The 14,341-nt window shown below is 43.2% G+C and overlaps 1 protein-coding gene across 2 annotated transcripts; it reads left to right on the forward strand.

Annotated features, from left to right (window-relative positions):
* Nucleotides 1-8,190: 8,190 nt before the first annotated feature.
* On the forward strand, nucleotides 8,191-10,557 carry irf1b (interferon regulatory factor 1b). Of its 2 annotated transcripts, XM_079566228.1 has the most exons (8): nucleotides 8,191-8,310; nucleotides 8,770-8,862; nucleotides 9,103-9,202; nucleotides 9,299-9,466; nucleotides 9,598-9,765; nucleotides 9,858-9,979; nucleotides 10,135-10,252; nucleotides 10,368-10,557. In XM_079566228.1, the coding sequence occupies exons 2-8, from the start codon at nucleotides 8,776-8,778 to the stop codon at nucleotides 10,466-10,468; spliced, it is 864 nt and encodes a 287-aa protein (XP_079422354.1). In that variant the 5' UTR covers nucleotides 8,191-8,310; nucleotides 8,770-8,775; the 3' UTR covers nucleotides 10,469-10,557. The 2 variants fall into 2 exon arrangements, with proteins under 2 accessions (XP_079422354.1, XP_079422355.1); XM_079566229.1 differs by lacking the exon at nucleotides 10,135-10,252 and having other exon boundaries at nucleotides 10,368-10,469.
* The last annotated feature ends 3,784 nt before the right edge of the window (nucleotides 10,558-14,341 follow it).

Here is a 14,341-nt window from a genome sequence, read left to right on the forward strand (position 1 = left end):
TTGGATGAGGTCGTCATGTCACTGCCTCCTGTGGTGGTGTGGTATTTTTCTAGACTTTCTTTGCCGGTGAGGTGGGATTTTCGTAAAATGTTGTGTCTATATTTGGCGCGGCTCGAGGGGGGGGGGGTTGTAAAGTACCTAAAATGAAGTTGACCCAAACGGCAACTTCCTCCATCACGCGGCGTTAAGACTGTGGTTCACTCTGAGCGCCGGCTCGAAAAGGGAAGTGTCCGTCGAGGCTAAACAGACAGCAGTACTATGTCAGTGTTCACACAAGCAGGGCCACAATACTGAGTACTTTAGGCCAGTCTTTGTTTCCTGTGGACAGGTTGGTTATTAGGCTTTTACACATAATAAACTTAACGTATGCAACAGTTAGCGAGCCAGCTAGTCCAGTGTTACAGGAAATGATGTGCCTGTCTCAGTCACACTCAGTACAAAGTACTAATTGTTTCATTTACAAATGGATAGAAAACACCAAAATGAAGAGCTAGAAGTTTGTTATTCATTGGATTTTTTACATTTGTTGTTTTCTTGCCCTTAAAGGAATAGGCCACCGTTTTTACATACTGAGATATGCTCTTACCTCACTTTAGTCGAGTTAATATATCCCCATCTGGTCTTTGTCCGTGCGCTCTGCCAGGCAAACGGAGCACATACGCAGCCTCTCCCACATGTCATATAGCTCCAAAAAAGCTCACGATAGAAGCTACCAAGCTCTTCCACGTGTTCCCTATTTAAATAAAGTTACGTGAAGTGTTTTCATGCGAAGAAAATTTACCCAGAAATGTAACGTGTCGATTTTATAAGCAAATAAAAAGGGGGACTATACTGTGAGGCGTAATGATACGAGGAGCAAAACGTCCGTGCAGTAACTCCTAAAGACTTCCCCCGCTCACTTCCATCAATAACGTTTAGGAGTTACTGCGCGGACGTTTTACTCCTCGTATCATTACGCCTCACAATATAGTCCCCCTTTTTATCTGCTTATAAAATCGACATGCTACATTTCTATGTAAATATACTTAAATAGGGAACACGTGGAAGAGCTTGGTAGCTTCTATCGTGAGCTTTTTTGGAGCTATATGACATGTGGGAGAGGCTGCGTATGTGCTCCGTTTGCCTGGCAGAGCGCACGGACAAAGACCAGACGGGGATATATTAACTCGTCTAAAGTGAGGTAAGAGCATATCTCAGTATGTAAAAACGGTGGCCTATTCCTTTAAAGTCCCTATACACTTATGTCATGTAATTAGTGTATGGAAAGAGCTTTATCAATACACTTTGGTAAATGGTCTCAACTTATATATAAATACACTTTGATTGATTGAAGTAAAAAACTGAAAATAACTTTACATTAGTGTGTATATTTGACCTTTCAGTATGAGTGGTTAGCTTAGCGCCGACACTTTCCCTCACGGAGGCCCCTAAGGCGCTCCAGGGCCAATCATTTTGGGGTTTCTGGTAGGTTTTGTGGTTGGAACATATTCACTCAGCAGTGAGAACCTACGAGAAACACTAAAACCCATAGATCCTGGAGCGTCTTAGGTAAGTAAAGGCACCATGCACACCACCCATACAGGTCAAAGGTCAAATATAGGCGCTAATATCAACTTTTCCACATTAAAAGTTCAGCTCTATAATGTTGTTAGTCTATGGGCCAGAGTAACACTTCATTTGAAAGACCTACATAACTGATCTAGAAGAATCTTTTCCTTGTATTGTTTTTTTTTTTTCATCCTTGTTTTCATCTAATTTGTTTATGCTATTTTGACACTTTTTTCCAAGAAGCTTTTAGATTTGGGTAAAGCCCGACTGGAGAAAATGTGCTTGGTTCAGGTGGGGGTTAAGAGGTTAAATATAGTTCACAGGTTCACAATGTACCAAAAACAAAAAACATTTCATAAACAAAATAGGTTTATGGTGCTTTAAATTGCAAGTTAAAGGGACTATACAGAGTTTAAAAACGTTAAAATCATGTTCCTCTATGTCCTAAAGTGTAGAATGAGCTCAGACCTGTTCACCACAACTGCCTCTAAAATCCTGCACTGTCACTCAGAAACGTGTCACTTCAGGTCTGAAGTGCCGTCATGCACGAGCTTAATATAGAAGCTGCAGTTACACGTATGACCTGAGGTGGCAGTAGTGAGTATAAAATGGCGAACTTGCATCTAGCCCCTTTAAAGCAGTACTAAGTAACGTGTTTACCTTAATAAATCCTTCCCGTAGTCCCTGTGGGGGTAATGCAAGTGTTTATGGGATGATTGGAGGGTCTTTCATCTCCCCCTGGTGTCTCTGACCAGAAAACCATGTTTGCAACTTGACCGCCACCGGTGCGGAGAAAGCAATACACACTAATGTAATCACGAAGAAGAAGCTAACAGGCTAACGGGCAAAGCTAACTGCGGGCTAACGTCACTTTAAACCAGGGGTCACCAACCTTATTTCAGCTGAGGTTTACTTTAAGAGCATTAAGTTGTTCAAGGGCTACCAGTTAAAAACAAATCCCAAAGACTTAAATGTACACTGTTCACTTATAGGATATTGACCCCATATTATATTAAAATAGATTTATTTTAAACTCATACTGAGTCACAAGAACCAAAATAACTGTAATTTTAAGAATTAGATTCAAGAAAATGAAGTGTTTTACACTTTAGAAAAAGTCCCAAGGGCTACTGGACATGCCCCAAAGGGCCCCTGGGTGCCCGCGGGCACCACGTTGGTGACCCCTGCTTTAAACAGTATTTACAGCCAATTTGAGTGAAAAAAAATATTTCCATTGTATAATTGGATGCACAGTAACCCTCTGTCCCTTCGCCTTTCCTGTCAGCGTAGTATTTACTCTCCAAGACAATTAATAAGTTAAAAAATCGTAACTTGCTACTACACCTGCAGTTGCACTTAGGGCCTCTAGGGGGAAGAGTTACTTAGTACTGCTTTAAAGTCATAAAAGATGATTTTTTTTCAGCCAGATGCTAATCATTAGCTAACAGTTTTAACCATAGAAATAAAAAGGAGAAGCTTTGTCAATGTATTTTTCCTATAGCCGTTAGCATTAGCTGTCAAACATTCCAAATTATGAAGGATCCAGATGTTTTCAGCCGTTCTCAACCACATTTAGGTCAAAGCTTAGTTAGAAATGATGCACAGAACGTCTGAGATTTTAGATCAGAATTAGCGTCAAAAAGTGCCCTCTGAGCTAAATGCTAACTCAAATTCAGTTTCTGCTTTTTGTGGGGTCAGATAGTGGCCACTAAACATCACCTTATAATATATTAATGATTGATAAACCACAGGAATGATAAATGTCATGAAGCAAACATGTCATGCTTCGCCATACTAGCACGGCCAATACAAACAGGTACAGGAGTCCGTAGAAGTGCGCGTTTGTCATTTCTGTGACTTATACGCTTTTAAACTATGGACTCTTTACATTTTCATGCCGACACAGACCCCCCCCCCCCGTTGTATCTAGTGGCTCGGAGTTGATCCTCATAAACAGATGGCGCAGGAGGATCACGGCACGTCCTGATCCCAAAGCCAACACTGCGCTCTTATCCCCTGCAGGTGTCCCACATTATCACCATAACCATCACCGAACGGCTGACAAGAGAGAGTGTAACGGCTAAACAAACAGCTCTGCAGTTTTTAATTACACTCTAACTGTGTTGAAATGACAGCGGACCAATCCTCGGGTAAAACAGTGCCCAAATAACAAGCAGGTTTCTTGGGGATCTTGGTGTCTAAATGTAGCTGACTGATCGCTCGTGTTAGTGTGTTAGCATTAGCATTTAGGCTACTGCTTCCCATTGAGATGAATACAATTGTGAGGGAGTCGCAGGCCCTTTTGTTGGGTCTTTAGGACAAGTGTCAAGTTAGTTATCACATATTTCATTGAAGCCCTATCTATCTATCTATCTATCTATCTATCTATCTATCTATCTATCTATCTATCTATCTATCTATCTATCTATCTATCTATCTATCTATCTATCTATCTATCTATCTATCTATCTATCTATCACAACAGTGAGGGCAGGGGCCATAGCAGTGAGGGGAGGGGCCATAGCACTGAGGGGCGGGGCCACAACAGTGAGGGGAGGGGCCATCGCACTGAGGGGAGGGGCCACAACAGTGAGGGCAGGGGCCATAGCAGTTAGGGGAGTGGCCACAACAGTGAGGGGAGGGGCCATAGCAGTTAGGGGAGTGGCCACAACAGTGAGGGCAGGGGCCATAGCAGTGAGGGGAGGGGCCAGAGCAGTGAGGGGAGTGGCCATAGCAAAAAATATATATCATGCACATCATACATGTTATGTATTCTTATTTCAACAAGAGCAGTGTGTTCTTCTTCTCTTTTTTAAAAATTCTGTTCTGTTATTATTATTATTATTATCTTATTTGAAGGACTGTTTGAGGGTCAAGATGTGATTTTATGGTTAGGGTTAGAATTGGGTTTAGATCAGGGTTAGGATTAAGGTTAGAGTTAGGGACCCTAACCTTAGGTCTGGGTAATACATTATGCCTATGAGTGTCCTCACTAAGATAGAAGTACAAGATCGTGTGTGTGTGTGTGTGTGCGTGCGTGCGTGTGTGTGCGTGCGTGTGTGGCTGGCACAGGCAACTGATACTTTTACTGAAGTAAGAGTAAAGATACTTCATTACAATATTACTCAAGTAGGTAAAATGTACTGAATGATACTACTACTACTACTACTATAATAATAATAATAATAATAATAATAATAATAATAATAATAATAATAATAATAATAATAATAATAATAATAATATTATTAAGTACAGTTTCTTCAAAAAGTTACTCATGAGGCTACTTGAGTTAATGAGTACTACCTGCCTCTGGTCATTATTTGCTAATAAGGAATTATCGGCTAACATTACAGCATTACAGCTTATTACAAAAGCCTTTGAGTTATTATTTCTAACTTTAAACCTCCTGGAGCTGAAAATGGGACTTTGGGTCTTTTTTTTTAAAAGTATTAATATCCAAACTAAATGTCGATATACATAATCCAAAATACTTCACAAAGCATACATGTACAGGCCTGGAGTCCATTATTATGGTTCTAACTCTCCTAACTTGGATGGAGTAATCGAGTGTCAACAGAGCGAGGGAAACTCCGCTCTCACGGATTGGCCACTTCACAGCGCTGTCCATTTTTGGGACTTCCCATGCGCCGCGCCTCCACGTGACAGGCTGCGGGGGGGAGGGGGAGGGGGGGAGAGAGAGAGGGAGAGGGAGAGAGAGAGAGAGAGGGAGAGGGAGAGGGAGAGGGAGAGGGAAAGGGAAAAGCGAGGGAGATTTCCAGAGGGAGTTGTGAAGTATTCTCGAAGTCAGCGGAGTTTCCCAGCGTGCACAGAAAAAACACATGGAGGAGAGGCTTGGGAACGTTGGGGGAATATCATCCCGTTCGTCCCGGCCGTTCATCAGGCAGAGGCACGCGCTGTGGAAGATGATGAAACGCGGAGTAGTAGTAGTAATACTAAACAGGAGTAACTCTGCGTGTTGTGCAATGCATGACTGATACAAATGTGAAACGAGTCCGCCTTAGTGCCAAAATCATCCACTTTTTTACGCAATAACACAACAACACACCACACAAAGACAATACGAACTTTATCTAGTACCAATAACTTACACACAACCATTAAAAAAAACAATATGTATATGTATGTATGTATGTACTGCATAGTTATTACAGGTTGTTGTATTGTATTGTTTTATTGTAGTTATTTTGTCAATGCCATGATCCCACTGTTTATGTCACATGTAAGATAACTATAGTAACGAGAGCAGCTAAATACTGAGTACAAGTAATACATACACTTTCTGCAGCGCCTCGAAGGTCCCCGGACCCCACTTTGGGAACCACTAATGCTAGTACATGACACAAAAACAGCAAGGTACATAGGTTAGACTTAGACTTGTAAAATATAATACCAAATATCGTCTCTTCCTCAAACATTGTTGTTGAATAGGCCTTAACCTCTTAACTCCGGTTTGGCTTTACCCTAATCAAAAAGCTTCTTGGGGAAAAAAAAGCACCAAAACAGCCACAAAAAACCAGAAGAAAACAAGGATGTAGACGCAACGAAAATGTGACAAAAAGTGACAAAAATTCAACATAAAAGTGACAAGAATTCAACAAAAATGTGACAAAAATTTAACAAAAATGTGACAAAAATTCAACAAAAATGTGACAAAAATGCAACAAAAATGTGACAAAAATGCAACAAAAATGTGACAAAAATGCAACAAAAATGTGACAAAAATGCAACAAAAATGTGACAAGAATTCAACAAAAATGTGACAAGAATTCAACAAAAATGTGACAAGAATTCAACAAAAATGTGACAAGAATTCAACAAAAATGTGACAAAAATGCAACAAAAATGTGACAAGAATTCAACAAAAATGTGACAAAAATGCAACAAAAATGCAACAAAAATGTGACAAAAATTCAACAAAAATGTGACAAAAATTCAACAATAAAATGACAAAAAAAAGAAAAGAAAAAAAACTGCATTCGGTTTAGGCGGGTTAAGAGGCTAAATCAACCTCAAATAAGCCAAAAAGCTGAAATTATGATAAAAAAACAACAACAACCCGATAACTGCCACTTTAACTCTTTTTCGGAACATATATTAAATGTTTTCCAGTCCCGACCCACCAGTTGAGACCCTCCTGGGCTAGAACACACTCCTTGCACAGAGCACTTTGACAGCAGCCGGGTGCGCCCCCCAGAGGCGGGCGAAATCACTACAGCATTTCCAGGAAACCGGGCACTTCACTGTCAGCGCTGTTTACACTCCTCTCATTCCAGGGGGAGGAAGAGCGCGAGGTGGTGCCTGTCTTTAGATTGTAACAGGGAAAAAGTCCCCACGAAACCCTTCACCTGCGCTCAGTTATGGGTCACGACATCGCACCTTTTATGCAAAAAGAAGGTTTTGTGGCGCCTTGGATGCAACAAATCCACGCATTTACCACTTATAAAACAAAAACATGGAAACAGTAGATTAACTCGAGGAGGAGGGGGTCAAATTAGGATTTTTGACTTAGTAATAAATGGACAATTTGATCAAGAGAACTGAAACAACTATGACCCTTTGGAGCAATTCCTTTAAAGCTACACTGTGTAGAATTTTACCCCCCAAAATTAAATTGAAATACAAGCTTTTATTTTATGACAGATGTTTTCGGCATCAAACAAACATGTAATTCTGCTGTGAGCGGCTCAGCTCTCCTAAGACATGACACGACTTTACCGGGAGTGGGTACGTCTCCGGCTCGTTTCCATGGAGATGTCGACTAAAGGCAGCAGGATTTGAGATTTAAACAGGTTAGATTGCCGTCCAAATCCATTCATTGACTTCTCACTGCAGTAATAGCGTGTACTGTGTGGAGCTGCTCATTAGGAACATGTTTTGTACTGATGACAATATAGTCCAAAATGTTACGCAGCGTACCTTTAAATGACTCAAAAAAAAAACTGGGAAAACACTGGCAGATACTTTGTTCATTCTGTGTAAATGTGACTTCTTTAGAAATAATAAAAGTGGGACATTCTTTAAACAGGGGGCTCTCCATAAAACACGCTTTGGGAAAATGATTGCAGAGCTGTTTCTGTGCATTCTGCAGCTTATTGTCTGCATACTAGGTTCTATGGCAAAACTCAACATCTTTACAACCTGATAAGCCTGACAGCGCGCGTGTGTGTGTGTGTGGGTGTGCGTGCGTGTGCGTGCGTGTCTGGGGCGTACTTGCCACCACTGTCAGCCGGTTGCATTCATGTTGCACGGCCCTCGCCTCTCCTTCCGTCTTCTCCTCAGCAGTGTGATTTCCCGTAAACGGCCCAGGCGCGCTGAGGAGAGCGAGCCCACTGCGCATGCTCCGCCACACTGCAAAAAAAGCAAATGACCCAGACGTTTTCCTCCACAATTAAAGCAAAAAAAAATACAAACGCACGCGTCGTTGCGTCGGGGTGACATTGCGCGTATTCTTTGGATTCAACCCGTCTTTACGCGCCGCATTACGCACGGATAAAGCGGCCGTTTGCGGTCTCTGGGTGGCTGTGTTGCTTTGTTTTTGCAGTGTCCAGCAGAGGCGCTGTAGTAGAGCAGGGGAATACCCGCTCCTCCGTATATATTCCAGCTTCACCTCTCTCCGAGTTCAGAGCGAGAAACGGTCTCTTAGTGGATACACGAGAAGCCTCCGCGCTACCCAACTCCAAGCACCTGCCCCACGGACTAAACTTTACCTTCGTCCACCCGCGGATCACAAGCAAGTCTGTAAGTACCTCAGACAACTTCAAGTCATGCCTCTTATTCTTTCTTTCTTTTTTTAAAATAATTTCTCGCTGTTTTCTAGACACGAAACGATAACATTATTGACAGTTACTTTGCTGCTGAAATAGTTTTTTTTTGCTCTGGGCATCACTTCTTGATCCGCTTCGTTTTGCGCACAGCAACAACAACAACAAGCCAGAAACTTGCATTACAAAATCACCTCGCATCGCATGCATTCTTTTTTTTTTTTTTTTCAAATCTCATTGAAAAAAGGAAGCTGTATGATTTTAGTGCTATCACTCCGTGGCCCGTCCGTGAACTCGTCTTCTGTTCTCCCCTCAGTTGTAAATCACAGGCAGCATCTAATGCGAGGGGGGGAAGCCTTTTTTTTTCTTGTTTTTTTTTCTTCTCAAATTCCTATCCTTATCTAAAACGATTTTTCTGTCGTTGTTTTTTTTGCAGGAAATCATGCCTGTTTCAAGGTTGAGGATGCGCCCATGGCTGGAGCGGATGATCGACTCCAACAAGGTTCCCGGGCTGCGCTGGCTGGACAAGGTAAAGATTACGCACTGATTAAAGCGCACATACATACACACACATACACACACACGCGCGCTGAGCTGTAGCGCAGATGCAAGGATGTGGTTTCGGCGAATATAGGCGTGGAAGTCACCATTACTTTGAGCTGCATGCACTTCTTGGTCTCGCAACAAACAACAATGTCTCTGTGTGACAGCCTGATGGCATTTCAAGAAAGTTTTTTTTTTAATATCTCTGTCATCTTTGTGTTTGAAGGAGAGGACCATGTTCTCCATTCCCTGGAAGCACGCGGCACGCCAGGGCTGGGAGCTGCACAAAGACGCCTCCCTCTTCAAAGAGTGGGCCTTGCACACAGGTGAGGCACACAGGACTGAGTCTAAAAACCAGGACTAAAGTGTGAAGCTGAGCCGTTGCACATCCAGCGACTAAACCACAAACCTTCTCCGTGCAGGCAAATACGTGGAGGGTCAAGACTGCGACCCCAAGACGTGGAAGGCCAACTTCCGCTGCGCCATGAACTCGCTCCCGGACATCGAGGAGGTGAAAGACAAGAGCGTCAACAAGGGCCACGGAGCGGTGCGCGTCTTCCGGATGCTTCCTGTCGCCAACAAACCACGAGGTGAGAATGCAACACAGGAAACCGCAGCCTCGCCCCGGTTTTTGGTCTAGTTTAGGCAATCGAACATTCTGAAACGGATACATCTGCGCGCTCTGTCTAAAGGGTCTTTGTGTGTGTCGGCGTTTGCACAGACAGGAAATGCAGGGCGACCAAGCAGAGGCGGCACAGCAAGGTGAAATACGAAGAGGAGTCCAGCGACAGCGACTACGTGCCCTCCCCGACGCACCCCCGCCTCCCGTCTGCGCAGGACGTCAGCCGGGACGACAGCCTGGACAGCAGCGTGAAGAGGGAGCAGCCAGGTACGACGAGGCGCCGTTACCGTCCCGCTTTCAGACGCGCAGTTACTTTTAGGCGCTAACACGTTCCTCTCTCTTCCCCTCGTTCTTCACAGATGCCTCATACATGGACCACAACGAAGTCCCCTACTGGTCATCCACGGGGTTCGAGCTGCCCAGGAGGTTTGAAGTGTCGCCGCCTCACAGCTCGTGCCTGGACGACAACGAGATCATCGAGGTGAGCGCTTAATATCACCTTTTTGCGTTCTTCATTGTCAGGAATACCATTGTTTGTCTTGATCTGCTTGGTTAAAATGGGAAAAATGAAAAAAAAAAGAAGAAGTTTTGAAATGTTTGGCCATATTCCTAATGGAGTGCTTCTCTGTCGTGCAGATTTGCATACAAATGGAGGGAGAAAGGCACCAGTCAAATGTTTTCGGCAACAATGAGATCCTGAGCAATGAAGTGCAGCGCTCGAGTCCGGGCAGCCAGTACAGCGAGTGTTCTTCAGGTAAACACCATTATCAGCGATGTCGCTCGGAGCAAAATGTAGAAATCCGCCATGCTCCTCCTTCCACGCGATGGAGAGCTCGTTCCTGACGTCTCGCCGTGTTTTTGTCTTGCAGTGGAGGAGCTAGAGGAGATGCAGTACACCAACCTGGACACGGACTTCTTCACGGCAGATTCGACGCTGAACAGCTACTTCCCGTTCAGTTTCCCCTACTGACCTACCGAGGGCAGTTTTTACTCGGACATTGACGATCATTCTACAGACTATTTCGCACACACAAAAACAGAGCTTTCCCTTTCCGAACTCCACTGAACTGTTTCCATTTTCCCCCCGCCAAGCCTGTGACGTTTAACACAACTCCAGCTCCATCTTCGCTCATTGACTCGTTCTTGCAAGCTGATGTCCCATTGTTCTGGATGCACTGAAGTCGGAGCTGTTTCTATGTAGCATCGCCTCTTCTACACTGGATGTCGACTGTGTATAAGCTACACTTTTATGGATGTTTTGTAAAGCCAGTTTCATTGTTGCTGATTCATGTCCGTTTTTTTGGAGACACGTGTGTATCTGCGGTTGTTGAAGTTGATCGTTCTGAAAATTGCATTAATTTATCTTCCCTCATTCCCAGACAATATTGAGTAAAGCATAAGCAAAGGGACACTAAACATGGGGTTGAATCAGTGTAAAGCAGTTCTGGGGTGGTGCTCGCAAAAACAATGGGCAAAATCAGGGTTAAGCCGGACTTAACTCAAAACAGTTTTAGAGACTCGAAATTGGGAGAAATCTGATGGGACTAAATCTAGATAGTGAGTAGTAAGTGGTGTCTGAGAAATGATGCTGAATCTGTGCCACAGCTGGAGAACCACCTCTGTATGCCGCGCTTTCACATCGTCCCCGGTCTGCTCTGCGGCGGAAGCTCTGCTAACTGTGCCCATGTGTTCACAAACTGTACATAGAGTTGTATCATATTGTATAGTTTTTATTGTATTGAATAAAAGTCTATTTGAGTTATAAAACACCACGTGGTCTTTGTGCGAGTTGCTCTGGTTCAGCCCGGTTTAGCATAACCAACATGTAGTTCATTTGTGCCACAGAAGAATGTAAAAAACAATAAAAAAAAAACAATGATACCTTTATATGAAGTGAAAAAGCTGAAGGCATGTGACACGGGCATTGTGGGAAGTTTTCTTCTTTCTCTCTTCTTTATGCTGATAAGTGCATTACAGCTGGATGTTGGTTGTTCTGCCAATACAGCAACTCTGCAAATCACAGAAAAAAAGTTGCTGATACAAAAAAAAAAAAAAATGTTTTCCCACACATGATCACTTTAGAGCCTTATTTCATTTATTTATTTTATTTTCATTAATGATTTTATTTATTTTGTTCTATTTACCCACAATGCAATATCTCGAAAGAAAAGCATGACTCTGTATTTCGTGTCGTCATCGTGTGTACGTGTGCGCAGTGCCGATGCAGAGCGCCCTCTATCGTCCGCGTGGAGTGACTGCAGCATTTACTAGAAATGCCCTGTTTATTTGAAAGGGCCTGTCGGGCCCGGAGGCGCGTGACTCTACTGTATGTAATGTCTGTGACGATTCCGCAGAAGGAGGCGGATAAACCTGATGTGATCTGACTGGAGGAGGGTTTAGTTTATGACATGATACTGAAGTCAGATTTTGTCTTTGAATGAATTGTTGTTGTTTTAAGTTCTGTCACTCTTAATGGTGTGAAGTTTACTGCAGCTCTGGCTCAGGGATTTTCTTTCTTTTCTTTTTTTGAGGTTATAATTAAGTAGAATTATACGGTGAAGGGTTCAGCCAGGTGTAACAGGCCAGACCTCTGATCCGGACTGTACCCGGGGGCCATTTGATACCCCGGGGTATATTATGGCCTATAGGCTATTTCATAGGGCGGGGCCAGATAGATAGAGTGGGTCGCCCTTTAACCGGAGGCTGGCAGTTCAAATCCATGCTCCTGCAGGTACAGGCTGTTGTTGTGTCCTTGGGCAAGACACTTTGCCTACACCTGTGCACGTATGAATGCAGGGAGTGACTGAGTGGGCGGGTGATCTCGATGTGAGAAGAGACGGATCTTCTTTTCAGTCAGTCTCGCCCCAAACGAACACAAGAATCAGGAGAGGGCGACACAAGTGCGAAGTGCGCTGACTTTTTGCACTAAACGCACTAACATTGTTGCAGCCTCTGTTTATTAGACTAGACTTGATTCATGAATATGTTTTTTCAAAGCGTAAATATCAGATTATAGATTGTATAACTCTATAAAAGTGCCTTTTATCGATGGCGTCTTAGATATTGTGAGTTATCAGGCTGCTGTTATTTAAATGTTGTATTAAAAAGAGCCGGTCTTTTGAACTTATCCAAAAGACTCGGCGCCCAATAAAGAGCCATAAATCACTGAGGGTCAGAGGGCGGCGTTTGGCCCCGGGTCACTTTGTAAAAATATTGTCAGGATCCTTGAGGGACTGGGCACTCGGAGTGTCGATGAAGGTAACCCTCAGTAAGACAGTGGAGCTCATTGTTGAATAGACTGTGATACTCTGACATTGTACCCCTGGGCCAGACACTTCCAGTCCATGTCCACACTTGGTCTTCCCTCTGATGGAGCGCAACAGAGCGAGAGAGAGAGAGAGAACAAGTTTAGGTACTACTGGTAGTGAAAGAATAAAAGTAAAGCAGGAGTCGAACAAAATCTTCTCTCTTTATATCCGAGTTTTGATGCTGTTGGTCCAGGCTCAGCATGAACGGATGCCCAGCCACTCTAAAGAGCATGTTTCCAACAGGTCTGATGAAGACTAAATAAAGGCCTACTTCCTCGTGCTGTCTATATTTCTTAAAGGTACACTGTGTAACATTTTGGACTGTTGCCGGCAAAACAGAACCTGCTCCTAATGACCAGCTCAACACAGAAAACGCTGTTACTGCAGTGTGGAACAAAAGAATGGATTTGGATGAGAACCTAACCTGCTTAAATCTCAATTTGCCTTTCGTCACATCTCCATGGAAACGAGCTGGAGACGTACCCACTCCTGGTGAAGTTTACAGCCATGTTTTAGGAGGGGTGAGGTATTTTTCAATGGTGAAAACATCTGTCACAAAATAAATGCTTGTATTTCATTTATTTATTGGGTGAAATTCTACGCGGTGCGGCTTTAAGATTGCCTGGATCCCTTTCCCAAGAGCACCTATACAAACATTTTTGGAATCCATTTGGACACCGAGAGCGAGCAGCCATTTTGTTGTTTCTATTAAAGGAAGTGACTTGGATGTTTCAGCTCCAATAAATTATGCAAATTATGGAATGAACATTAATACTTTAGTCCTCGAAAACCAAGTGTCGTTACCGCTGTAGTGTATAAGTACACTCAATCAAGGAGTAACAGGGCAGACGAGAAGGCGGCCCGGTGCATGGTGAGTGTCCCCCCCACGGCAGGTCCACAACTGTAGTTTCTTTTGTAATGCACCACGCAATACAGGACAGACACAACATGGCAGGACGAGCAGGGCAAGGGCCTGTGGGGGGGGGGGGGGGGGGGGGCGGGACATCAAACTATAGCCAACATCAAACTATAGCCAATATTACGCAAAAAAAGAAAGGAAAGGAAAAAAAAAGACAAGATAAATAAATACATTTACATTTACAGGTATTGATGTTGCTATTACTGATTCTGGCCATGAGCTCCATGAGTAATAAAGGAGATACATTTATTATTATTATTATAATCACTGGTGTATTTGTTTATTTTATTATTGTATATTCAACAAAATCAGAAATCAGACTTAATCACAGCCATTCAACTTGTACATTTACTGTTGTCCTGTTTACTGTATTATTTTTTGTTATTCGCCCCCCTTCGTCACTGTATCCTCCTCACTGGGTGTTAACATGTCGCAAAAATAAATAATAACTGTGCTGAGCCCTATAGTTTTCACCGCTGATGGAACCGTCTCCATGGTTACATATACGTTCCATCTCGAAAACCTACCAGACACCCTAAAAAAAACTGAAATCAAATGGATCGTGGAGCGTCGGAGAGGCCACTGAAAGGTCAAACACGCACTCATTTGAACTTTT

Source organism: Gobius niger (assembly GCF_951799975.1).
Source record: "Gobius niger genome assembly, chromosome: 11".
Lineage (NCBI taxonomy): Eukaryota > Metazoa > Chordata > Actinopteri > Gobiiformes > Gobiidae > Gobius > Gobius niger.

Coding starts and splice junctions, on each gene's coding strand:
- irf1b (XM_079566228.1), top strand. CDS start 8,776: ATGCCTGTTTCAAGGTTGAGGATGCGCCCATGGCTGGAGCGGATGATC. Junction 9,203..9,298: donor AGAGTGGGCCTTGCACACAG/GTGAGGCACACA, acceptor TTCTCCGTGCAG/GCAAATACGTGGAGGGTCAA. Junction 9,467..9,597: donor TGTCGCCAACAAACCACGAG/GTGAGAATGCAA, acceptor GCGTTTGCACAG/ACAGGAAATGCAGGGCGACC.